At 35.4% G+C, this 19,867-nt stretch overlaps 1 protein-coding gene across 2 annotated transcripts; it reads left to right on the top strand.

Moving 5' to 3' along the window:
* Positions 1–1,323: 1,323 nt before the first annotated feature.
* On the top strand, positions 1,324–13,786 carry LOC147541857 (ubiquitin C-terminal hydrolase 12-like). Of its 2 annotated transcripts, none has more exons than XM_086633569.1 (22): positions 1,324–1,586; positions 1,701–1,749; positions 2,047–2,087; positions 2,222–2,299; positions 2,378–2,497; positions 3,544–3,666; positions 4,876–4,950; positions 5,049–5,137; positions 5,217–5,325; positions 5,405–5,473; positions 5,586–5,696; positions 6,866–6,921; positions 7,025–7,202; positions 7,315–7,416; positions 7,505–7,573; positions 7,847–7,912; positions 8,250–8,315; positions 8,444–8,530; positions 8,637–8,753; positions 8,885–8,959; positions 9,048–9,134; positions 12,791–13,786. In XM_086633569.1, the coding sequence occupies exons 1-22, from the start codon at positions 1,524–1,526 to the stop codon at positions 13,631–13,633; spliced, it is 2,673 nt and encodes an 890-aa protein (XP_086489695.1). In that variant the 5' UTR covers positions 1,324–1,523; the 3' UTR covers positions 13,634–13,786. The 2 variants fall into 2 exon arrangements, with proteins under 2 accessions (XP_086489695.1, XP_086489696.1); XM_086633570.1 differs by having other exon boundaries at positions 1,326–1,586; positions 1,704–1,749.
* The last annotated feature ends 6,081 nt before the right edge of the window (positions 13,787–19,867 follow it).

Raw genomic sequence — 19,867 nt, 5'->3', positions numbered from 1 at the left:
ATATTTCTCTCTCCAATCTCAACAAATTTCGTTCTTTTTTTCCAGATTTATTTCTGATCTCTTTCCAATCTCAACAAATTTCTTCATTTTTGGTAGTATTTCATTGATTTGTATAAAGAAATTTTCTTGTGTACCGGGAACTATTTAGTGTACTGGTCATTTTTTAGATATGTACTACACATTTTTGTACTGGGAATTTTCTTGTGTACCGGGAATTGTTCTGTGTACAAGCCATTTGGTTATGTACTAGAAATTTTTGTAGTGGGAATTTTCTTGTGTACCGGGAATTGTTCTGTGTACTCATCATTTGGTTATGCACTAGACATTTTTGTACTGGGGAATTTTCTTGTGCACCGGGAATTGTTCTATGTACCGGTCATTTGGTTTAGTACTGGACACTTTTGAACTGGGAATTTTCTCCTGTACCGGAAATGGTTCTGTGCACTGGACATTTGGTTATGTACTTTGATGTTTTTAGAAATGAAGAAGATAAAATGTGAAACAAATAAGAGTGATGAAGAAGAAAAAAAAGAACATAAAACTTTTAGAGAGAGACACAGAAAACTTTGATGTTTATAGAGATTGAAAGAGATGAAGAAGATAAAATGTGAAACAAAATAAGAATGATGAACACCCAAAAATGAGAACATAAAACTTTTAGAGAGAGTAAGAACAGAAAATTGATGTTTTTAGAGATTGAAAGAGATGAAGAAAATAAAATGTGAAACAAAAAAGAATGATGGACATCCAAAAATAAGAAAATAAAACTTTTAGAGAGAGAAAGAAAAGAAAATTTATGTTTTTAGAGATTGAAAGAGATGAAGAAGATAAAATGTGAAAAACAAAATAAGAATGATGAAAAGAAGATTTTTGGATGTATAAATAAGAAGAAAGAAGGAGTTGAAACAAAATATAATGGGAGGGATCCAAAAAATTGGCTGAAATTTCGTCAAAAAATGGCGCCATTTTTGAATTTTCAGAAAATCTGAATGTTTCTCTGACATGACGTCATGTACGGGGAATTAATTGATTCGCTGTCGTCCGTCAGATTGTCAGAAAACACAGAAATTTCCCGTGGAGGGGTAAAAGAGGGATAAATAAAATAAAAACCAGGAAACTGTGAGCTGTCCTGACAATTTGGACTGGGTTCTAATTTTTTTTTGGGCCGGGGGTAATGCTTATTTACCCTCCATTTTTTGGGCCTCTCCCTCAAAAATCCACTAATTTTCCCGTCAAAATTACTGATAACTTCCAAAATGCCTAGTATGACCTATTAAATGTTCATGCATTTTTTTTTATATTTTATATTATATATTATATATTATATTACAAGGTGAAAGGAGACTTTTTCTTTTTTCCCTTTCTCCATTTTTTTTTTCATTTCTCTCTCTCTCCCTCTCTCTCTCTCTCTCCCTCTCTCTCTCTCTCCCTCTCTCTCTCTCCCTCTCTCTCTTTCTCTTTCTCTTTCTCTTTCTCTTTCTCTCTAATATAGTTTGTGAGTCTTGTTGATTGGAACTTTTAGGATGGATATGAATTATATGATGGATATGATCTTTCCACTAGCTGATCAGATTCCTTATTTAAACGTATAATTAAAATTAATTTTTCTTATTATAATTAAAATTAGTTGTTCTTATTATATATAGTTGATCTTTTAGTGTTTCTCTTCTTTAATCTGTATTAATTAATTAATTATGTAGCAGAATGATGGGGAATCGTCATCAGTTCCTCCCTCGTCTTCAAAAGGGAGTAAGTACTGTGTGCCTAGATTATAATTTCACTTATTAGTCGGATCTGAAATCTGACTGGTTATCTGAATATACTTGTATCAGATTTCAGAATGTTTCTCTTTGTCATTGTCTGACTCATCTGACTGGATGATTTAATGACTATTCAGATTCAGACAATTAGAAAAAAAACAAACACCACCTTCATCCATAAAAAATTTAGTAATTTTTCAAAGTTCTATGTTATTGATAATTTGATATAGTAGGTTTTGAAAACCAGTAAGAATTCTTAGTTTCCTGTTTTTGGTTCTTGTTGCAGTGACACAGGTAGATGCTGTTAATATAGTGGATAATCAATCAGTTAAGGATCCTTTGATAGTCGAAACTCACCATGACTATACTATATAGAGATTTTCATTTATATCTTGTCGTTTCGAAGATGAAGTGACATTTTGAGAACTCCCCATTAAGCTCTTTGCCATCTAATCTTACAGGCTAGATTGAAGACAGATAAAAAAAAAATGGAGCGCAATAAGAAGAAAGAAGAGTCTCGTATCTATACCATTGTAAAGGTCTGATACTAAAAAATTTACCCTTCTCTTTGTATGTTTTAAATAGCTACACTAAATCAGTCAATGTGATACTTCTAGGTTGCACGGGAAGAGGACCTTTTTCAACAGATTGGGAGGGATATATATTTTGATCTTGTCGATTACGACAAAGTTCGCAGTTTCCGCATCCATAAACGGCTGCCATTTAACCATTTCAAGGTAAACCTGGTATACTGGTCAATCTAGTCTCGATTATGTCGATTAAAACTTTCTTTTCAGGAGTGTGATTATATCTTCTGATTGTGCTACACAAAGTTTTCATTCACTCAATGTAAAATATGTGTTAAGTTTGTGGTCATCCAACTCAAAACCAATTGGCAATGAGTGGAGAGGACCTAGACATTATACTATAAATTTTTTTGAAAATTTGAATTAATATATTAAAGAAGAAAATATCTATACAAAACAGGGATAGTCAATACGGGAAGTGTTACATTATCCACACCGACCTAGACATTATATTCTTGGTTGCTAGATACCCCTTCTCCCATATAGGACTATTCTCACAATATGTTTATGATAAGAGTCAAGGCTTCAATGTCTACTATCTACTTCCGCACTATTAGATTTCTTATGTGGATGTTTTAATTTTCGTAATTTTCACTGGAAAAGAATAACATGTCTTCTTCTCCCGTATTCAAATAAATACCCTCGTTATTCTTTTTTCAAATATACAGTCTACTAAATCTTAATGCAATTGTCATCTTTAGAAGATTTCTAGTATTTTAACAAGTGCATTGAAAAGATATTCTATAATATCAGCTACATTAGGATGCTTTATGGACGATCCTACCGAATACCAATGGTACTTTGTAGTTGAAACTCTTGTCTTCTGAGATATTTCCTTTTATCTTGCTTTTCCGATCGAAATATTTCCGAAGACATTATACACAAGATGTTTGGTGTATGTTTTGTGAATCGTAAAAAGGGTGTCTAGAAGTACACACAACATGAAGATGTAAGTAAAAAAAAAAAAATCTTATATAGATATAGTGATATCATAAAAATAGCGAACAGAGGTATCCTTTTTACATAACTAAATAGAAATACTAATATCTTATGCTGATCCATTTCTACGCATTAGAGGCGACGTACGACTAACGGTTTCAGATTATATGGTTGGATTAGTTATATTAAAAGGAGTGATAATACTTTAGGCCTTTTATTAGTGGTATATCGGTTGTCTAATTTGAGGTGGTGGGCAGGCGAAGGTCATGGAAGAGTTTGGCGTTCCGGTACAACTTCAGCGTTTTTGGCTATGGGCAAAGCGTCAAAATCGTACATACCGTCCCCATCGTCCATTGACAGATCAAGAGGAAATGCAATGTGTAAATACACTGTCATTATATCTATGCTATTTTGTTTACTGCTGTGTTTTCAATTTTACCTTTGGGCTAAGGAAATTTTTTGTACTTCCATAACCGTATACGTTTCTTCTTAGGACTTCAATCTTAGTTATGTAAAAAGCGTGGTATGCAATTCATGTAGTCACGTATATCTACTAGAGGGACTGATATATTTCCATGTTGAGTTCGACTGAAATGGAATGCCACATCTTGTTTCCCTTTAGGTATTTCTCCACCATGATCGCACAGCGAAAGAAATATTTTGATGAACAATGTTTTCCCTGAAATTTGGACAAAAGCAAAATGGAACGCTATATCAATCTTCAACGCCACCTGAAATTTACTAGAAAAGCAATGAAATAAAGGATGTACAATCTGTTACGATTGAAGAACGAAGCACATCTGAAACTAAAATAGAGAATAATCAAACTCTGAGAAAGATTCACCCAGAGAGAGCGAAAACTTGTAAACAGAACATTATCCTCACTAGAATATATTTCCATCATTTGCATGATATTTCGATGAAGTATTTTCCTTATGGGCTTACCAAAACTTATGCTAAATCGAAGTTTAATATCTTCAACTGAAATGTTAACAGAACATGCATTGCCTGCTATCCAAAATTGAACTCTTCGAAGAAAGGAACACTATAGAAAGAAAGGAGTAAATAAAATAAGACTAGTAACTGCTTATGAATTCTTTATATTATTCGATCAGCCGTTTTCATTGTACGGGGTCATATTGCTATTACATTTAGTTCACCACTTTGTATATATTGACTGGTATTCTTTATGAAATTTTAACTTTGTCTGATTGAAAGTTGTGATTATGTCAATTTATCTTCCAAGTGTGTGCACGGGTATTACAGTACATATACAATTTCTACAAGATAAGTAGAACTCCAGAATTTTTGTTGCTTTACCTTCCTTGATTGGAGTTTTCAGATATTATCAGTAGTTTGTTAGGCTAGTCTTGTTCATCTCGCAACTATTGTACTAGTCTCTGCTGATGCATATCTGTTCAAGTATACTAATATAGTTGAAAATACCACTTTTTCGGAAATGTCTTAACTGTGACTTGTGCTTCTCGGAACACAAAGGAGTGGATTTTAGTTTTTTATTTGTCTGCATGTTGGATATGGGTATGGAAGCATGCAGCAGAAGAGTTTACCGGAAGTCATTGTCATTGTAGGTTGGGCAGTTGAAGAAGATATCGAGTAAGAACAATGCAGAACTGAAGTTGTTTTTGGAAGTAAAGCATATACTGGTAATTGATGTTATGTATTTATCACCCACAGGCCACAGCTGGTGTGTCTCTTTAGCTTTTCCTTTTTGGAGCATTACTGACTTCTTTAACAACCACAGGATATGAAACCTATGTTCCAGCCTGACAGGACAGAAGAAGATATTCTCCTTTTCTTCAAACTTTATGACCCTGAAAAAGAAGAGCTCAGGTGAGTGTTGAGTTACCAACCTTTTAACTTGTTCAAATTACAAGTGCCTTGAGTTGTGTGACATTTTCTCTCCTCTTAGGTTTTTGGGGAGGCTTTTTGTGAAGAGTAGTGGCAAGCCTTTTGAGATCCTTGCAATTCTCAAGGAAAAGGCAGGGTTAGATCGCGATGAGAGAATAGAACTGTATGAGGTTAGTGGCCATGCTTACAATTAATTCTGCACACGACAAAGTTATTAGCCATATCTCATTATAACTTCTTGTGGCTCAGGAGATAAAGTTTGACCCTGCAATTATGTGTGAACTCATCGACAAGAACGACACATTTCGCTCTAGCCAGGTACGTAGATGCAGAGCCTGATGCCCTGTTAAACTAGTATCATAATATTCAGACTTTCCTTTTCTGAATTTTAAGCACTAACTGTTCGCTTCATTATATCTACGCCTTGCAGCTTGAAAACGGTGACATAATTTGTTTCCAAAAACTTCTTCCAGTAAGGAGTCAGCAACAATGCCGATATCCCGATGTTCCTTCTTTTCTGGAATCTGTTCACAATAGTCAGGTGAGTCATAACCTCATAGGTGTAAATGTAAGTGAAATTTCCTGTACTATGTGAAAGAAATGGTCAGAGTGCAAAAGGATCATCTTGTGAAGCTTGTGTGGGACATTAATCTTGTGAAGCTCTGCGATAAATACAGCCCTCAATATTTCAGCCGGAGATCTAGATCTCAAGGTTACAAATAAAGCGGGGTTTGGTTGAATCTGCCATTGATACACGTTTGGAGCAAGACCACCAACTACGATCAAATGTTACTTGAAACACATTCTGTACCGGGACGTGATACTGCTATCATTTTAGTATCCAGTCTGCCGGGCTATACCTCTCCCTGTGATATTTTCCGTTGCAAGTGCATTGTGGACTGCTTTCCTACACTATAAATTCTTTATGATGCAGATAATAGATATACATACTCTCATAAATACGATCTCTATATAACTTAAAATCTTAACAAGTGAATTAAAAAGTCTTCAAGTTAAAGTACCGGATTATTTGAGCTTGTAGATTTATAAAGAAACCGAGTTAATTGACACTGAAGATTTTGGTCTGCTAAATTTGGGGTACTGGATTGTGAATCCACCCAAAAATGGTACGGAAAATCTTGTGCAAAGTACGCAAGGGGGGCAGAGTATCAGGTGACATTTTTTTTGAAACTTAAGAGTATCAGGTGACATTGTTACAATCATTCGTTTCATCGTTGAAGTTGTAACTGGATCCCGTTAAATCTGTCAGAACTACTTCTTCAAGTTCAGAATTAATTCTTTACTTGCTCTCCGTTTGAAGCAAGGAATGAAATTTTGACAAATTTGGTTGAAATTTGCGAAATATTTCGAAAGTTTAGATTAGGTGCATGAAGAAGTTATTCAATTTACCTCCAGATGTGTAATTGTTAATACCCCTTAAACTAATAGATTCTGGTTTAAAAATCTTGTTATATGCAATTGAATAGTATTTCTATCATTTCCATGGATTTGTAAAATTTTCTCACAAACCGAATTCCATTTCCAGACTGATAGAAATTTTATTTCTTGTTTCGATGCAACTGTTACAAAATTTATTCATGAAGTTTCTTTGTTACTGGAAAATTTTACCATTATTATGTCTTCATGAAGTTTCTTTTACGTCGTTCGTTAATCAAGTTTCTACTACACTTCTAATTCTTCGTTCAATAGGTTGTCCATTTTCGATCTTTGGAGAAACCAAAAGAAGATGATTTCTGTTTAGAGTTGTAAGTATTTCAATTTTCCAAATTTTCTTCTGTGATATTTGTTGTTGTTGTTGTTATTATTTCTTCGCTCTAATTAATACCCATTTTACATCCGAACTTCAAGGTCCAAATTATTAACTTACGACAATGTCACGGAAAGAGTTGCTAAACATCTTGGTTTGGATGATCCTACCAAACTCAGGCTTACTCCTCACAATTGCTACTCCCAGGAACCTAAACCCCAACCTATTAAGTACCAGGGCGTGGATCATTTGTCTGATATGTTAGTTCACTACAATCAGGTAATTTATCACCCTAGTTAGCTATTCGTAGGCTTTTGATATCTTTTTCTTTAAATGACCGAGAATTTACTGTGATTGTCTGAAATCTTCTCTCTGGATTTCTTATCAACAGACATCTGATATCTTGTATTATGAAGTCCTGGACATCCCTCTACCAGAGCTACAAGGTTTAAAAACTCTGAAGGTCACTTTTTATCAGCCAGCAAAGGAAGAAGTAAGCATAGCCTAAGCCGATGATGATATTTTGTGGAAAATGTTGGAACTGCATGAGATTAATGTAATCTGGATTCATTTGCTACTAGGTGGTTCATACCATTAGACTTCCAAAAGAGAGCACAGTAGGTGATGTAATTAATGACTTGAAGAACAAGGTAGCTCTTCCTCACAATTCATTCTTTTAACTTTTTTCTGATTTCTCTTCTGAATGCCGATGAGCTAATGTCATATATGCGTGTTTAACTATTAGTATTTTGGTTTCCTTTTGTGTGCGTCTTTTTTAGTAAATATCTTGCTATATTTAGCACTTCAAGAAGTTCAAGTTTGATCCATTGTAGTTCGCTTCTCCTAATAATTTTTTTCAATTAAATATAATACCCCTAGTGCTTTACTGAGAAAAGGGAATTTTGCAAATAATTATCAAACAGGTTGAGCTGTCTCATCCAGATGCTGAACTTAGAGTGCTTGAATTGTTCTATCACAAGATATACCAGGTACTAGAATGTCTATCATCTTAAATTATTACTATTAGTCTGAAGCATTATCTTCGGCACGTTCCCTTGTTGAACTAGTTTGTTAACCAATAGGAACCAGTGCAAAATTCCGCTTTCTTGATTTAGTCTGATTTGTTTCGATTCCTCTGGTAGGAAAAGTATTGGTCTTGAACATCGAGCTCTCCTTTAAGGAGCAAGCTCTTAATAAAGAAGTAATGCTTGTTGTAGGTTCACCCTTTGGGTATAGTGTAGCTCAGTATTCTTATGACCAGTTCAAATCAAATTTTTCCGGTGTCCAATGCTTTGTTGCCCCTAATTTGGAATGAAATATGTGCAGATTTTTCCGCTAAATGAGAAGATCGAGAATATAAATGATCAGTATTGGACATTACGAGCAGAGGAGGTAAGTTAATGCCAGCTTTTCGGGAAATTGTAGACTGGAATTCTTTTGGACCCTTGCTTGTGTCAGATTTGTATTGTATTTTTCTTGCTCTTGTGTTGTTTGTCGTTGAATTTGTTTTTTTCTGACAGATTCCAGAGGAAGAAAAGAACTTGGGTCCTCTTGATCGCTTGATTCATGTTTATCACTTCAAAAAAGATCCATCTCAGAGTCAGATGGTAAGCAAATACTAATATTAAAATAACTCAAAGGAATTATTATACACTTTTTGTTAGTATCATATACCCGATTTTTCTAATATCAAATCCTATATGGTTTCTGCAGCAGGTCCAAAATTTCGGGGAACCCTTTATCATGGTCATTCACGAAGGAGAAACTCTAGCTGAAGTCAAATTGCGCATACAAAAGAAATTGGAGGTCTCTGATGATGAGTTTGCCAAGGTATTCTTACTTGAACTTTCTTCTCTTGTTGATGACGCTACATATTACCTTTCCACAACCTTAGTCAAATATAACTTTTAAGTAATTATACAACTAATGTATTAAACTTTTGTTTGTGAATGTTTCATCAGTGGAAGTTCGCATTTTTGTCACTGGGTCGACCCGAGTACCTCCAAGACTCCGACGTAGTGTCCATCCGTTTTCAGGTTTGATTAAGTGCATGTATCTGATTCTTTCCAGTCTCTGTATTAAGATTTATAATCTAGAATGACATGCGAATGCAATTTCTCTCAGGGAAGAGGTGTCTATGGGGCATGGGAGGAGTATCTTGGCTTGGAGCACTCTGATAGTGCCTCAAACAGAGCTGATACTAGTAATCAGGTCAAAACTCACTTATGATATTCTATTTCATCTCTAATCGTGTAATTACCATTATTAGTCAGCACTTTGTTGCAAGTTACATGTAGCAAAACTCATACGTGGTGTCCAAGTTCCCACCTCACCCACCTTAGCTTGGGCTCGGACCAGATAGCCTGGACCAGTCTCGGTCTAAAGTACTTAGTTGCCGATATGATTTGATAAGTTGAGTTGTCAACTTTGCAGAATCGTCATGCATATGAGAAACCGGTAAAAATCTACAACTAGGGCGAGAAATTGTTGAACCCCGGAAACTCTCACTGTAGTGTTCTTTTCGTGTAACATATCCAAGTCAAACCTACAAGGTATCCACTCTTTTTTTCTAGTACACAGTGACATTTGGGGTCCTTCAAGGATTAACAATGTGACTGGAGCTAGGTGGTTCATCACCTTCATTGATGATCATTCTCGGATATGTTGGGTCTACATTTTAAAGGACAAATCGGATGCAAGGTCCATCTTTAAGCAATTCCATCATAAGGTTCAAAAACATTCTTCTTGGTGATTACCTTTAGGGAAATGGGATTATTCATCAAAGTTCTTGTGTTTGTACTCCTCAACAAAACGGTATTTCATGGAGAAAAAACCGTCATGTTTTAGAAGTCGCGCGTGCATTACTTTTTACTACTCACGTTCCATCTACATTTTGGGGTGAGGTTGTTCTAACTGCAGCCTATTTTTTTTTGAAAATTTGAATGAATAGTTAGAAGGGTTCACATCTTGGGATCTTTCACGACATCCAAGCCTCCCAATTCACTACCACATTAATGTAGGAAAGGTGTTTGAAGTTTTCTATACTTTTACCCAAAATAACACTGCTCCTATTATGTCTTCTACATCTAAGTTAGTATTGAGGTTCATGTCCTTGAAGACTTTGGTATTGCGGTCCTTCCAGATGTTCCAGATAATAGCCGCTGGAACTAACTCCCAGATCTCCTTTCCATTTTTCTTTTTGCTAAGGCCTTCCCATCGCTCTATCATTTGGCTGATGGAATTTGGTCTACACCATTCTGCGTTAAGTGTTGAGATGAAGTAACAACAACCTATCTTATCAAGCGACTTCCAACTATAGTCCTAAAAGTTTGAACCCCTTTGAGTATACCATTAAAGTCTTATGCTGAATCTCGATTGAATACATTTTTACCATTAAAAACATTTGGTTGTACGCCTTTTGTGCATAATAGTGCCCATAATCGTGGGAAACTTGATCCTAGGGCCACTAAGTTTATCTTCATTCGTTATTCTCTGAATCAGCAAGGATATAAATGCTACTGCCCAAATACCAAAAAAAAGATTTGTATCTCGAGATGTTTCCTTCCTTGAAGATCAACCTTACTATGCCAGTTCTTATCTTCAGGGGGAGATAGTGGATGAAGATAAAAATTGGGATCATCTTCTATTCTTCATACTCCTACTGAAAGCCATATACCGTCCAGTGCGCCAATAGAAACAGGGGGAGATCCACAACCACCAGAGCTTCGTGTTTATTCACAAAGGAAGAAGACTTCAGAAGTACAGCCACTCGAGAGCCAAGAGCATTGTCAGTACTCTAACCTGCAACTGATCTCGCAAACTAACAATGAATCCCACAAGTGGATCTTGACATCCCCATAGCTCTCAGAAAAGGTGTGAGAAAATGTCCAACACAACATCCAATAGCCAACCAACTATTTATCCTACATCCATTTATCTTCTGCATTTTGAGCTTCTATAGAGAAAGTTGAGATGGGTTCCGTCCCGTAAAAATTCAGGATGCAATGCAAGAACCAGAATGGAAGGCCGCTGTTTTTGTGAAGAACTGAACTCTCTAAAAGGGAATGAAACATGGGATGTAGTAGACTTACCAAAAGGAAAAAACTGTAGGCTGTAAATTGGTGTTGACCATCAAATATTAGATCAAATGATGAGATTAAAAGACACAAAGCCAGGTTGGTAGCGAAAGGATTCACGTACACATTTGGAGTAGATTACACGGAAGATGGGCAAAAAAAATCTTAATTGTGTATGTCGATGATATTGTTATAAATGGGCACGATGTTAAAGAAATAAAACAACTGAAACAAGTCTTAAACCAAGAATTTGAAATTAAGGATCTCAGACAGTTGAGATATTTTCTAGGCATGGAACAAAAAGTATTGGAGGGAATGCTATCTCCCAACGTAAATATACATCAGATCTATTGAAAGAAACAAGGATGTTAGGACACCGCCCAGTTGAAACGCCTCATGTGAAATTTTGTCAAAATAAGGAGCAAATTCTAGTAGATAACGGTAGATATCAACAATTGGTTGGAAAACTAATACATTTATCCTATACACGACCTGACATAACGTTTGCAGTCAGCCGAGTAAGTCAATATATGCACTCTCTGTGCAAAGAACAACTGCAAGCAGCACATCAAATCCTAAGATATCTGAAATCCTGTCCAGATAAAGATTTATTTTTTGGAATATCTAATAATAGAGATAAGCCTTTACGGATGCAGATTGGGCAGGATCTGTAGAAGATAGGAGATCAACAACTGGATATTGTACTTATGTTTGGGGAAATCTAGTTACTTGGAGGAGTAAATTATGTTGTATCACGTAGTAGTGCAGAAGCCGAATTCAGGGCTATAGCTAATGGTACTTGCGAATTGATGTGGATAAATAGGTTGTTAGAAGAACTTAAAGTTTCAAAAGGCCATGTGAAGTTATTTTGTGATATCAAGGCAGCACTAGTATTTCTCACAATCTAGATCATCATGGCCGAGCCAAAAATTTCGAGGTAGATAGACACTTCACTAAGAAGTCGAAGAGAAGATTATTTGCATGACATATATTCCTACTAAGAAACAAGTTGCTGACATCCCACTAACGGGCCTCCGGGACCATTGTTTGATTCACTTTTACACAAGCTTGGAATGGAGAACATCTACAACCCAACTTGAGGGGGAGTGTGGAAAAGAAGTTGGTTACAGAGTTATTTTTTAGTTATTATCTATTAGTTGTTACCTAGTAGTTATTTACCTTTCTATTAGCTGGGTACTTATTTACCTATATATGTTAGTGGTTTAGTGCTTATATTTTCATGTATTTACATGTGTCCAGAACATGAATAAAAACCAGATTAGAAGTTTTCTTCTTTCAAACTTCAGACTTTTCTATCTCGACACGATTTGTGTATGTTTATAATATTTTGTAGGTCCATCTTTTTGTATGCATATATTGCTATTGAAAATGTACCTTATCAGTATCTGCAACATGAGTTGAGAAGCAAGTTGGGTTAATTTCGGATTAGGTAACAACTGAGAAGTTTACTCAACGATAACCTCTAAGTGCACTGGGAAATTAGTCCTTCTATAAAGGGATTTGAAATTTCTACTAGGCACTCTTCCGAAATAGATTCTATGGAAGAGTTTCTATTTCTGACCACTCTACAGAAAGTTTCAGAAATGATGTATAACCTGGTGTTCGGTCAGCATGTTAATTGTAAAGTTAAAATCATGCCTATTAAAGTGAAGAGCTTTCTTATTTAATGGCACTGCTCTCTATCAAGGCTAGCATAGTTATGTAGGTTCTTTATCTTCAGCTCATTACCCTATTTCTGATCTTATAATAAGTTGTGTGTGCCAATGTCAGGTGGTAAACCACATGCCAGCAACCAGGAATCACAAGCCATCTAGAGGCATCGAAATGCAGAACAACAAACTTTCGCATAGTAATGTAATGGAAGCACAACCACAACCAGTACCACAATCTGACTTCGGAAACTTTTTCAATGATTTTATGAACGATACTCAAACTAGAGTAGATGTGAAAAGAAATGAACCTGCAGAGGTGTTAGAAACTCTGTCAGAAGTACCCACGCAGGAGTACCCAAGCGCTGGTCAACTGTATGAAGGAGGGCGACATCACCCAAACGCGTTTGATGAGAAATTCGAGGACATTGGAGGTTTCAGCGTTCTGAAAGCACAAGCTTCAATATACAAACAAATCTGGTTAAAATACGGCCATATTGCATCCAGCCAAGTTCTCACTGCTTCGTATATAGGCCAGGTCACAATGGTTGCAGAAATAATGAAAACTATCATGGAAATGCACCAACACCGACTCCCTGAGTTGTCTTTCGCAATGATTGATTCATGGGAGGAGAAGATTAAAATGGTTGAGGTACTTAAATTCAATGTGAAGTGGTTTCAAGAACGATTTGAGGATGTCAAGAAAGACTTTTATGGTGGAGAGAAGCTTAAAACTAATTTTGTAGAGCAAAAGCTGAAGGCCGTATCAGATGCAAAGTCGGAGGTGGTAGTGGCAGAGGAGCGGGTTACTATTGCGCAGGATAAGCTGAAGATGGCGACGGAGGAGCTGAAAATGGCGCGACAGAAGGTGTCTGGCTTGGAGACTAGCCTTGGCCCATTACTTTCGAAGCGGCAAATATACCTTGACAAAAGTAAGAACCTTCTTTTACATGGCCTTTTCTAGTGTTAACAAGGTTTTAGGGTTTTAGTGTGTGAACATTTTGTACAAGTCATTTGGATTCTCTATGTATATTTAAAGCTTGAGATAAGATATACTAGTACTGGTTTTGAATCTTGTGATAGCAAGAATTATATTACTAATTCTTAGATTTTACTATAGACTGATTTGTTCTTTTTAGATCCAAATTTGAATCACTTATAAGTAATGTGCAAAAGAAATATGACTTTGATGGGCCGGGACAGAAAATGTTTAGCTCTCTCTCTTTCAAATCTGGCCCGGCCGAGCATAGTATCAACTCTGTGTGCAAACATCAGATACCTTCTCGCATTTGCAGGTACATCAGCAACAATGATGTTTTTTTATTCGTCTTCACTTACTCCCGTCTTGCCATTATAGAAACTGCACGAAGACCGTTCCAATCTTGACTTCTTCCAACATTTCATTTTCTTCCTATAAACACAATGGATTTATTCATAGACTATATTGATACCAACGAGAATTTATTTAAATTATATGATTGATATATTCTCCCACTCATTTTCAAGATCTTACATATTTAAATGTATAATAATCGGAAATTCCTTCCTTCCTGACTTTTCTCCTTTTTTTTCAATTTCTTTTTTCAAATTTTGGACTGTTTAAGTTCTTTGAAGGGTTTCTTCTTATTGTTGTTTAACTTCTTGTATAGTAGAATCGAATCATATTAAATGTGGTTCTTTTTACTCGTTCAATAATTTTACTGGTGCTTTGCTTTTATCTATATTTATGCAGAAACTAGAATGTGCTTTTCCATGTTTAGAGATAGAGCTTTTAGTTTGTGAACAGCAAAAATCATTCTAAGCTTCCTTTCCGTTTTTTCTTCTCTGGCAACAGCAGAGGTCAGTAATTCAATGGATGCAAAACCACAATTAGTACTGGACTTTGGGAACTTCATTGATGATTTAGCGCAGAGTACCCAAACTAGAGTAGATGTGAAAAGAAATGAACATGTCGAAGTGGTATATGAGGATATCCACGAGTACCCCAAGCTCTGCCAAACATTATGAAAGTGGGAGATATCACTTGAGCGCTTTCGATACAAAATTTGAGGATGTTGAAGGCTTCAGTATTTTAAAAACACAATCCTCATTGTATAAACAGATTTGGTCAAAGTATGGGCATATTGCTTCAAGCCAAGTTCCCGATGGCCATGTCCCGTCAAGCCAAGTTTCAACAGATTCTTATATCGTTCAGGTCGCGATGGTTGTGGGAATTATGAAAACTATCGTGGAAATGAACCAATACCGATTCACTGAGTTGTCTTTGGAAATAATTAATAGATGGGAAGAAAAGATAAAGATGGTTGAGGTGCTTAAATTCAATGTTAAATGGCTTCGAGAACGATTTGAGGAAGTCCAGAGAGATTTTCACAGTGGGGAGAAGCTTAAAACTATGTTAGTAGAGGAAAAACTTGTGACATTGTTGGATGCAAAGTCGAAGATGATAGAGGCAGAGAAAGGGTTTATTATTGCACAGGATAAGCTGAAGTTGGCACAGGAGGAGTTGAAAATGGTGCAACAGAAGGTGTCTGCCTCGGAGACTAGCATTATAATAGTCGCTGGAGACTAGGGTCTGAATTTTGTGGAGTATACTGTAAATACTTGAACAGGATTTGAGTGTGAAGTGGGGGGAATAGTACTATGTTCAATTTGTAGAAGTGGTCTAATATTTGGATTCTTTACCTAATTATTTTTTTCTTTCTTGTGTTATGTGGAGATTATATAAAGTTAATTAAGATTTTTATGTGAAGATTTTGAAGCAATAAAATTTTGGATTTATGCTTTATATGTCTATTTTTGTCAATCTAGTGGGTCTTTACTCCAACCCAGAGCCGTGGCTCAGAATCTGAGGGTCTGGGGCCAAATTTTAGGGGAGGCCCTCTAGTACGTTAGCATAAACTTGAAAATATATTTCACATATCAATAAATAAATATCTAAAATTATTCAATGATATAGATGACGTTAAATTGTTCAAGAAACCAAACTCGTTGAATGAAGTTTCTAATTATCGCTTCAAATAATTTTCTAGTAAAGTTTTTTTAATACTCAAACAGTATACCAACTAAGTAATTAGACTCTTAGATGATCAAAGAAAACATAATAACTGTTAGAGATGATAATCGATACATGTAGAACTAAGATTTCATGTCATAATAGACTAACATAAAACTTGATAATGTTGTGAAAATTATTTTGGTATAAAACTCAAAACTATATAAATACTTCGCTACAAAAAAATATAAAAATAAGAGAGATATTCATGGCTCATATAGAACCACCCTAAAAAGATAAAAAATAGTGTTCTTTATTGGAGGGGTTGAACCTGTGACCATTGATGGGTTGGAGTAATCTTTTCTCCCTTGAGCCACAAACATTATAAGTGTACATGATCTTAGTAATAATAATACTTAATACACTTTTGATCCAACGGTTAGAAACGCGTCCCTGACACTTCCCAAACAGTACTCATGCGTATTTGATTCCTATAAATTAAACCCATTTCAACTTCAAATTACGATCCCTTTCAACAAAAAAAAAAAACTTCGAATTACGATCGTTTTACATGTGCTTAAAACCTTAATAGAAATACTATACATAGGTCTTCAAAAGTACCAAATGAAGGGTACTTAAGGAGATAGGTTAGAAGCAAGATTCATTCGAGTGAAGACAAAGGTTAGTCTGCTTTCGTGTCCGGCTGCTTTCTAAGTAGAAGTACCATTTATTTGAAAAGTTAATCATTGTATCTTGAGAGACGAATACCAATAACTGTGTGATATAATACAAAACGTCGATTGTCTTAAGGGAAAATAAATCGTCACCTTGATTATTTTTTTTTTCAAATAACAATAACTGTGTGTTACTATACAAAACGTCAATTGTCTTAAGAAAAAAAATAAATCATCACCTTGATTAATTTTTTTTCTAATCTTCGAATTTTATTTATTTTTCGTTTATCTGATCTTCGAATCATAGACGTTTTGATGTTCAAATTAGAAAGTAATAAATGAGAAAATACTAAAGGAATAAAATTCACCTTTTCAATCATAAATTGATAGTGAGATTCCCATAAAGCATATGTTTAGGTAAACGAACATTATTTGTTAAAAAACGAAAGATATGAAATTGTTCACTTAGTTTTTCTATATTACTTTGGGACGATAGTGTTTTTGGTCGAGTTACAGGTAAGAAGCGGTTTCACAAACGACTCGGTTCATTGAAAACTATCACGGAAATGAACGACTACCGATTCATTGAGTTGTCTTGGAAAATAATCAATAGATGGGAAGAGAAGATAAAGATGGTTGAGGTACTTAAATTCAATGCTACGTGGCTTAGTGAACAAATCAAAGAAGTCAAAACAGATTTTCACAGTGCGGATAAGCTTAAAATTATGTTTTTTTTTTGTTCAAGTGCTGAAAAGTTTATGACAATGTCGGATGCAAAGTTGAAGATGACAGAGGCAGAGGAAGAGTTTATTATTGCACATGATAAGTTGAAGTTGACGCAACGGAAAATTTCGAAAAAATTAGATCTTCGTCTAAAACTTTTAAATTGTAGAAAATTTTTTCAAATCTTCGTCTTAAGATTTGTAGAACCAAAACTAAGAAGATTTAAATTAAAATACTGAACTTTATTGATTAAACTTGATTCCTAAACAACTACTGAATCCCCTTTGGGTGCTTCTAAAGGCACATGGCCAAAAGACTGTTAGCATCCAAAATTTTTATTGATTCGGGCCAATGGCCATTGACCCTCTCTATAAGCACCGGTGTTTAATTTGGTTGACGTTCACCTTCATTTGTTTCTTCCATCTTCTTCCACAAGATTGGCTCAAGGTAAAAATGGTTCCTCCGGTCGCTTTAAGGCTTGATATTGACCCATAGTTGAACATTTTTTCAACAAAAAAAACACTATTGCCTCACTTCATTTTAACGAGTTACAATAACGTTGAGTGTTGGGTACCTCAAGAAGAAGAAATTTTCGTTTTATTTTCATCTTTGCAACGTCTTTGATCACCAACCATAGATTCAGAAACATCTAAAAGATTCTTTGAACCCATCTTGATCATGCCCTAATCCTTTCATAGCAAACAAAATACTTTCAATCATTGATAAACACCCTTCACTTGGTTGTTGTCTTACTTCACTGTACAAACTCAACTTCTTTGATTCTAACTTCAAATGTGGTAAGAACTTCAACCATGGATTCTCATAATACGTTCTCGTTGCTTTTCTCCAAGTTCCATCTAATACAATCAAATTCTTCACTTCAAAATCAACACATTCTAAAGAGTTAATTCCTATTTGGCCTCCTACTTTGTGACCAGCTTCAAATATGACCCCCTAACCCCCTATTTTCAGACAAATGTCATAACTACCCCTCCTATTAATGCATTTTCAAAATAAAATAAAAAAGAAAATCTAAATTCCACCTCACTTCCCTCTCCACCACTCATCTCTCTACACGTCACCTATCTCTCCAACTCACCTCTCTCTCTCTCTCTCTCTCCAATTCACCACTCTCTTCTCCGATGAAAGTCGCCGGCCGGAAAATTTTCCGGTCGGCGACCTTCAAACTTAAAAAAAAAAGAACTGGTCTGTTGAAGAACAGACCAGATTCCGGCGAAGGGAAACCCCCTTCGCCGGAATTTTTAGATAGAGAGAGAGATGAGTGAAATTTTTTTTTTTTAAAGTTTGAAGGTCGCCGACCAGAAAATTCTCCGACCGGCGACCTTCATCGGAGAAGAGGGTGGTGACTTGGAGAGATGGGTGACGTGGAGAGAGATGAGTGGTGGAGAAGGAAGTGAGGTGGAATTTAGGTTTTCTTTTTTATTTTATTTTGAAAATCATTAATTAGAGGGGTAGTTATGACATTTGTCTGAAAATAGGAGGTCATATTTGAATTTACAGAAATTAGGGGGCCATATTTGAAGCTGGTCACAAAGTAGGGGGCCAAATAAGAATTAACTCCATTCTAAACTTATTGAATCCTTACTTGAGAATAGTAAAGCTGATCATTTCCGAACAAAAATTTCAAACTCTTCTCCTTCTTCGTCTTCTGGTATGTTTGATAGGAGACTTTCCCAGAGAAAATAGAATTTTTTTCTCTAAAAAAGAAATTTTCCTTGTGTTAGGTTGGCAAATTAGAGAAAAAGAAAATGACATCACGTGACTTTTTTTTCCCTAACTTTCCTAAAAAAAAAGGGAATCTTTTGACCCCCGAGAAATTTTTTTCCGAAAAAAGTTAGGGTATTTTTTCCCTTTATAAACCCCATTATAATATCCCATAAAAGAAAAAAATTTGCACATCAAAAGAGAGAAGGACGGTAGGCAGCAAGAAGAAGAAAAAGTTAAGGTTAGCTATTTCTTTCTCTCTCTCTGTATATGCATGACAACACTTTGCTAGCTAGTAGTACTTTTTTTCTTTTTGCATAAAAGCTAGTAGTACTTTTTCTTTTATGAATATGCTAGTAGTACTTGTATGTTGCATGTAACTTTATCTATGCCTATTTCCTGTAGCCTATATTACTTTATCAATTCACTCACTTTCTCTCTCTAAATTGATGGTATTAATTAAAGCATAAAAGTTATATCTCTTTGTAGCCTATATCTCTCAGTGGCCTATATTTTTCTTTTTTCATAAAAACTACTAATACTAACATTAATAAATTAAAGCAAATTCACTCACTTTCTCTCTCTAGATTGATGGTATTAATTAAAGAAGACAATAGACACCACAAAAGGACACAACCAACACTTTTTTTTTTAATCATATTCTATTTCTCTATTTCTCTATCTCTCTAGGTGGTATTACTTTCATTAATTGGATACATTAATTAGTTAAAGAACAAAGAACTTTTCCATGTATTTATCTTTTTCTTTATCTCTTTTTATCTCTAGATTGTTTATATATGTAACAACTCTTATATATAATCAGGGCCGTGCAGTGGGGGGTGCGGGCCGTGCGCCCGCACAGGGCCCCCCACCACAAAGGGCCATTTTCAAGTTTTTGGCTATCTATTAACCCTATTAAACCGGGAAGGTTATAGGATTAGCATGAGTTGTGAAGTAGCTTAGCTGGTGCACTGTTCATCTCTTGGGCTAGAGGTCTTGGGTTCGAGTGCTACCGGTAGCACTTTCTCTTAATTTTTATGGTGTCGTCACATTGAAACGTTAATGATTCAAGTGGTATAATATA

This window comes from Eschscholzia californica, unplaced genomic scaffold, assembly GCF_041429995.1.
Source record: "Eschscholzia californica isolate CP2 unplaced genomic scaffold, dmEscCali1.0.p SCAF_4, whole genome shotgun sequence".
NCBI classification, from domain to species: domain Eukaryota; kingdom Viridiplantae; phylum Streptophyta; class Magnoliopsida; order Ranunculales; family Papaveraceae; genus Eschscholzia; species Eschscholzia californica.
This window is presented reverse-complemented; position numbering and strand designations above follow the sequence as displayed.

What these genes read in the sequence shown, in the direction of transcription:
- LOC147541857 (XM_086633569.1), top strand. Translation starts at nt 1,524, where the DNA reads ATGGATATGAATTATATGATGGATATGATCTTTCCACTAGCTGATCAG. An exon ending in TTAATGACTTGAAGAACAAG is followed by an intron (nt 7,574 to 7,846) that starts GTAGCTCTTCCT and finishes ATTATCAAACAG; the next exon opens with GTTGAGCTGTCTCATCCAGA. An exon ending in TAGTGTCCATCCGTTTTCAG is followed by an intron (nt 8,960 to 9,047) that starts GTTTGATTAAGT and finishes AATTTCTCTCAG; the next exon opens with GGAAGAGGTGTCTATGGGGC.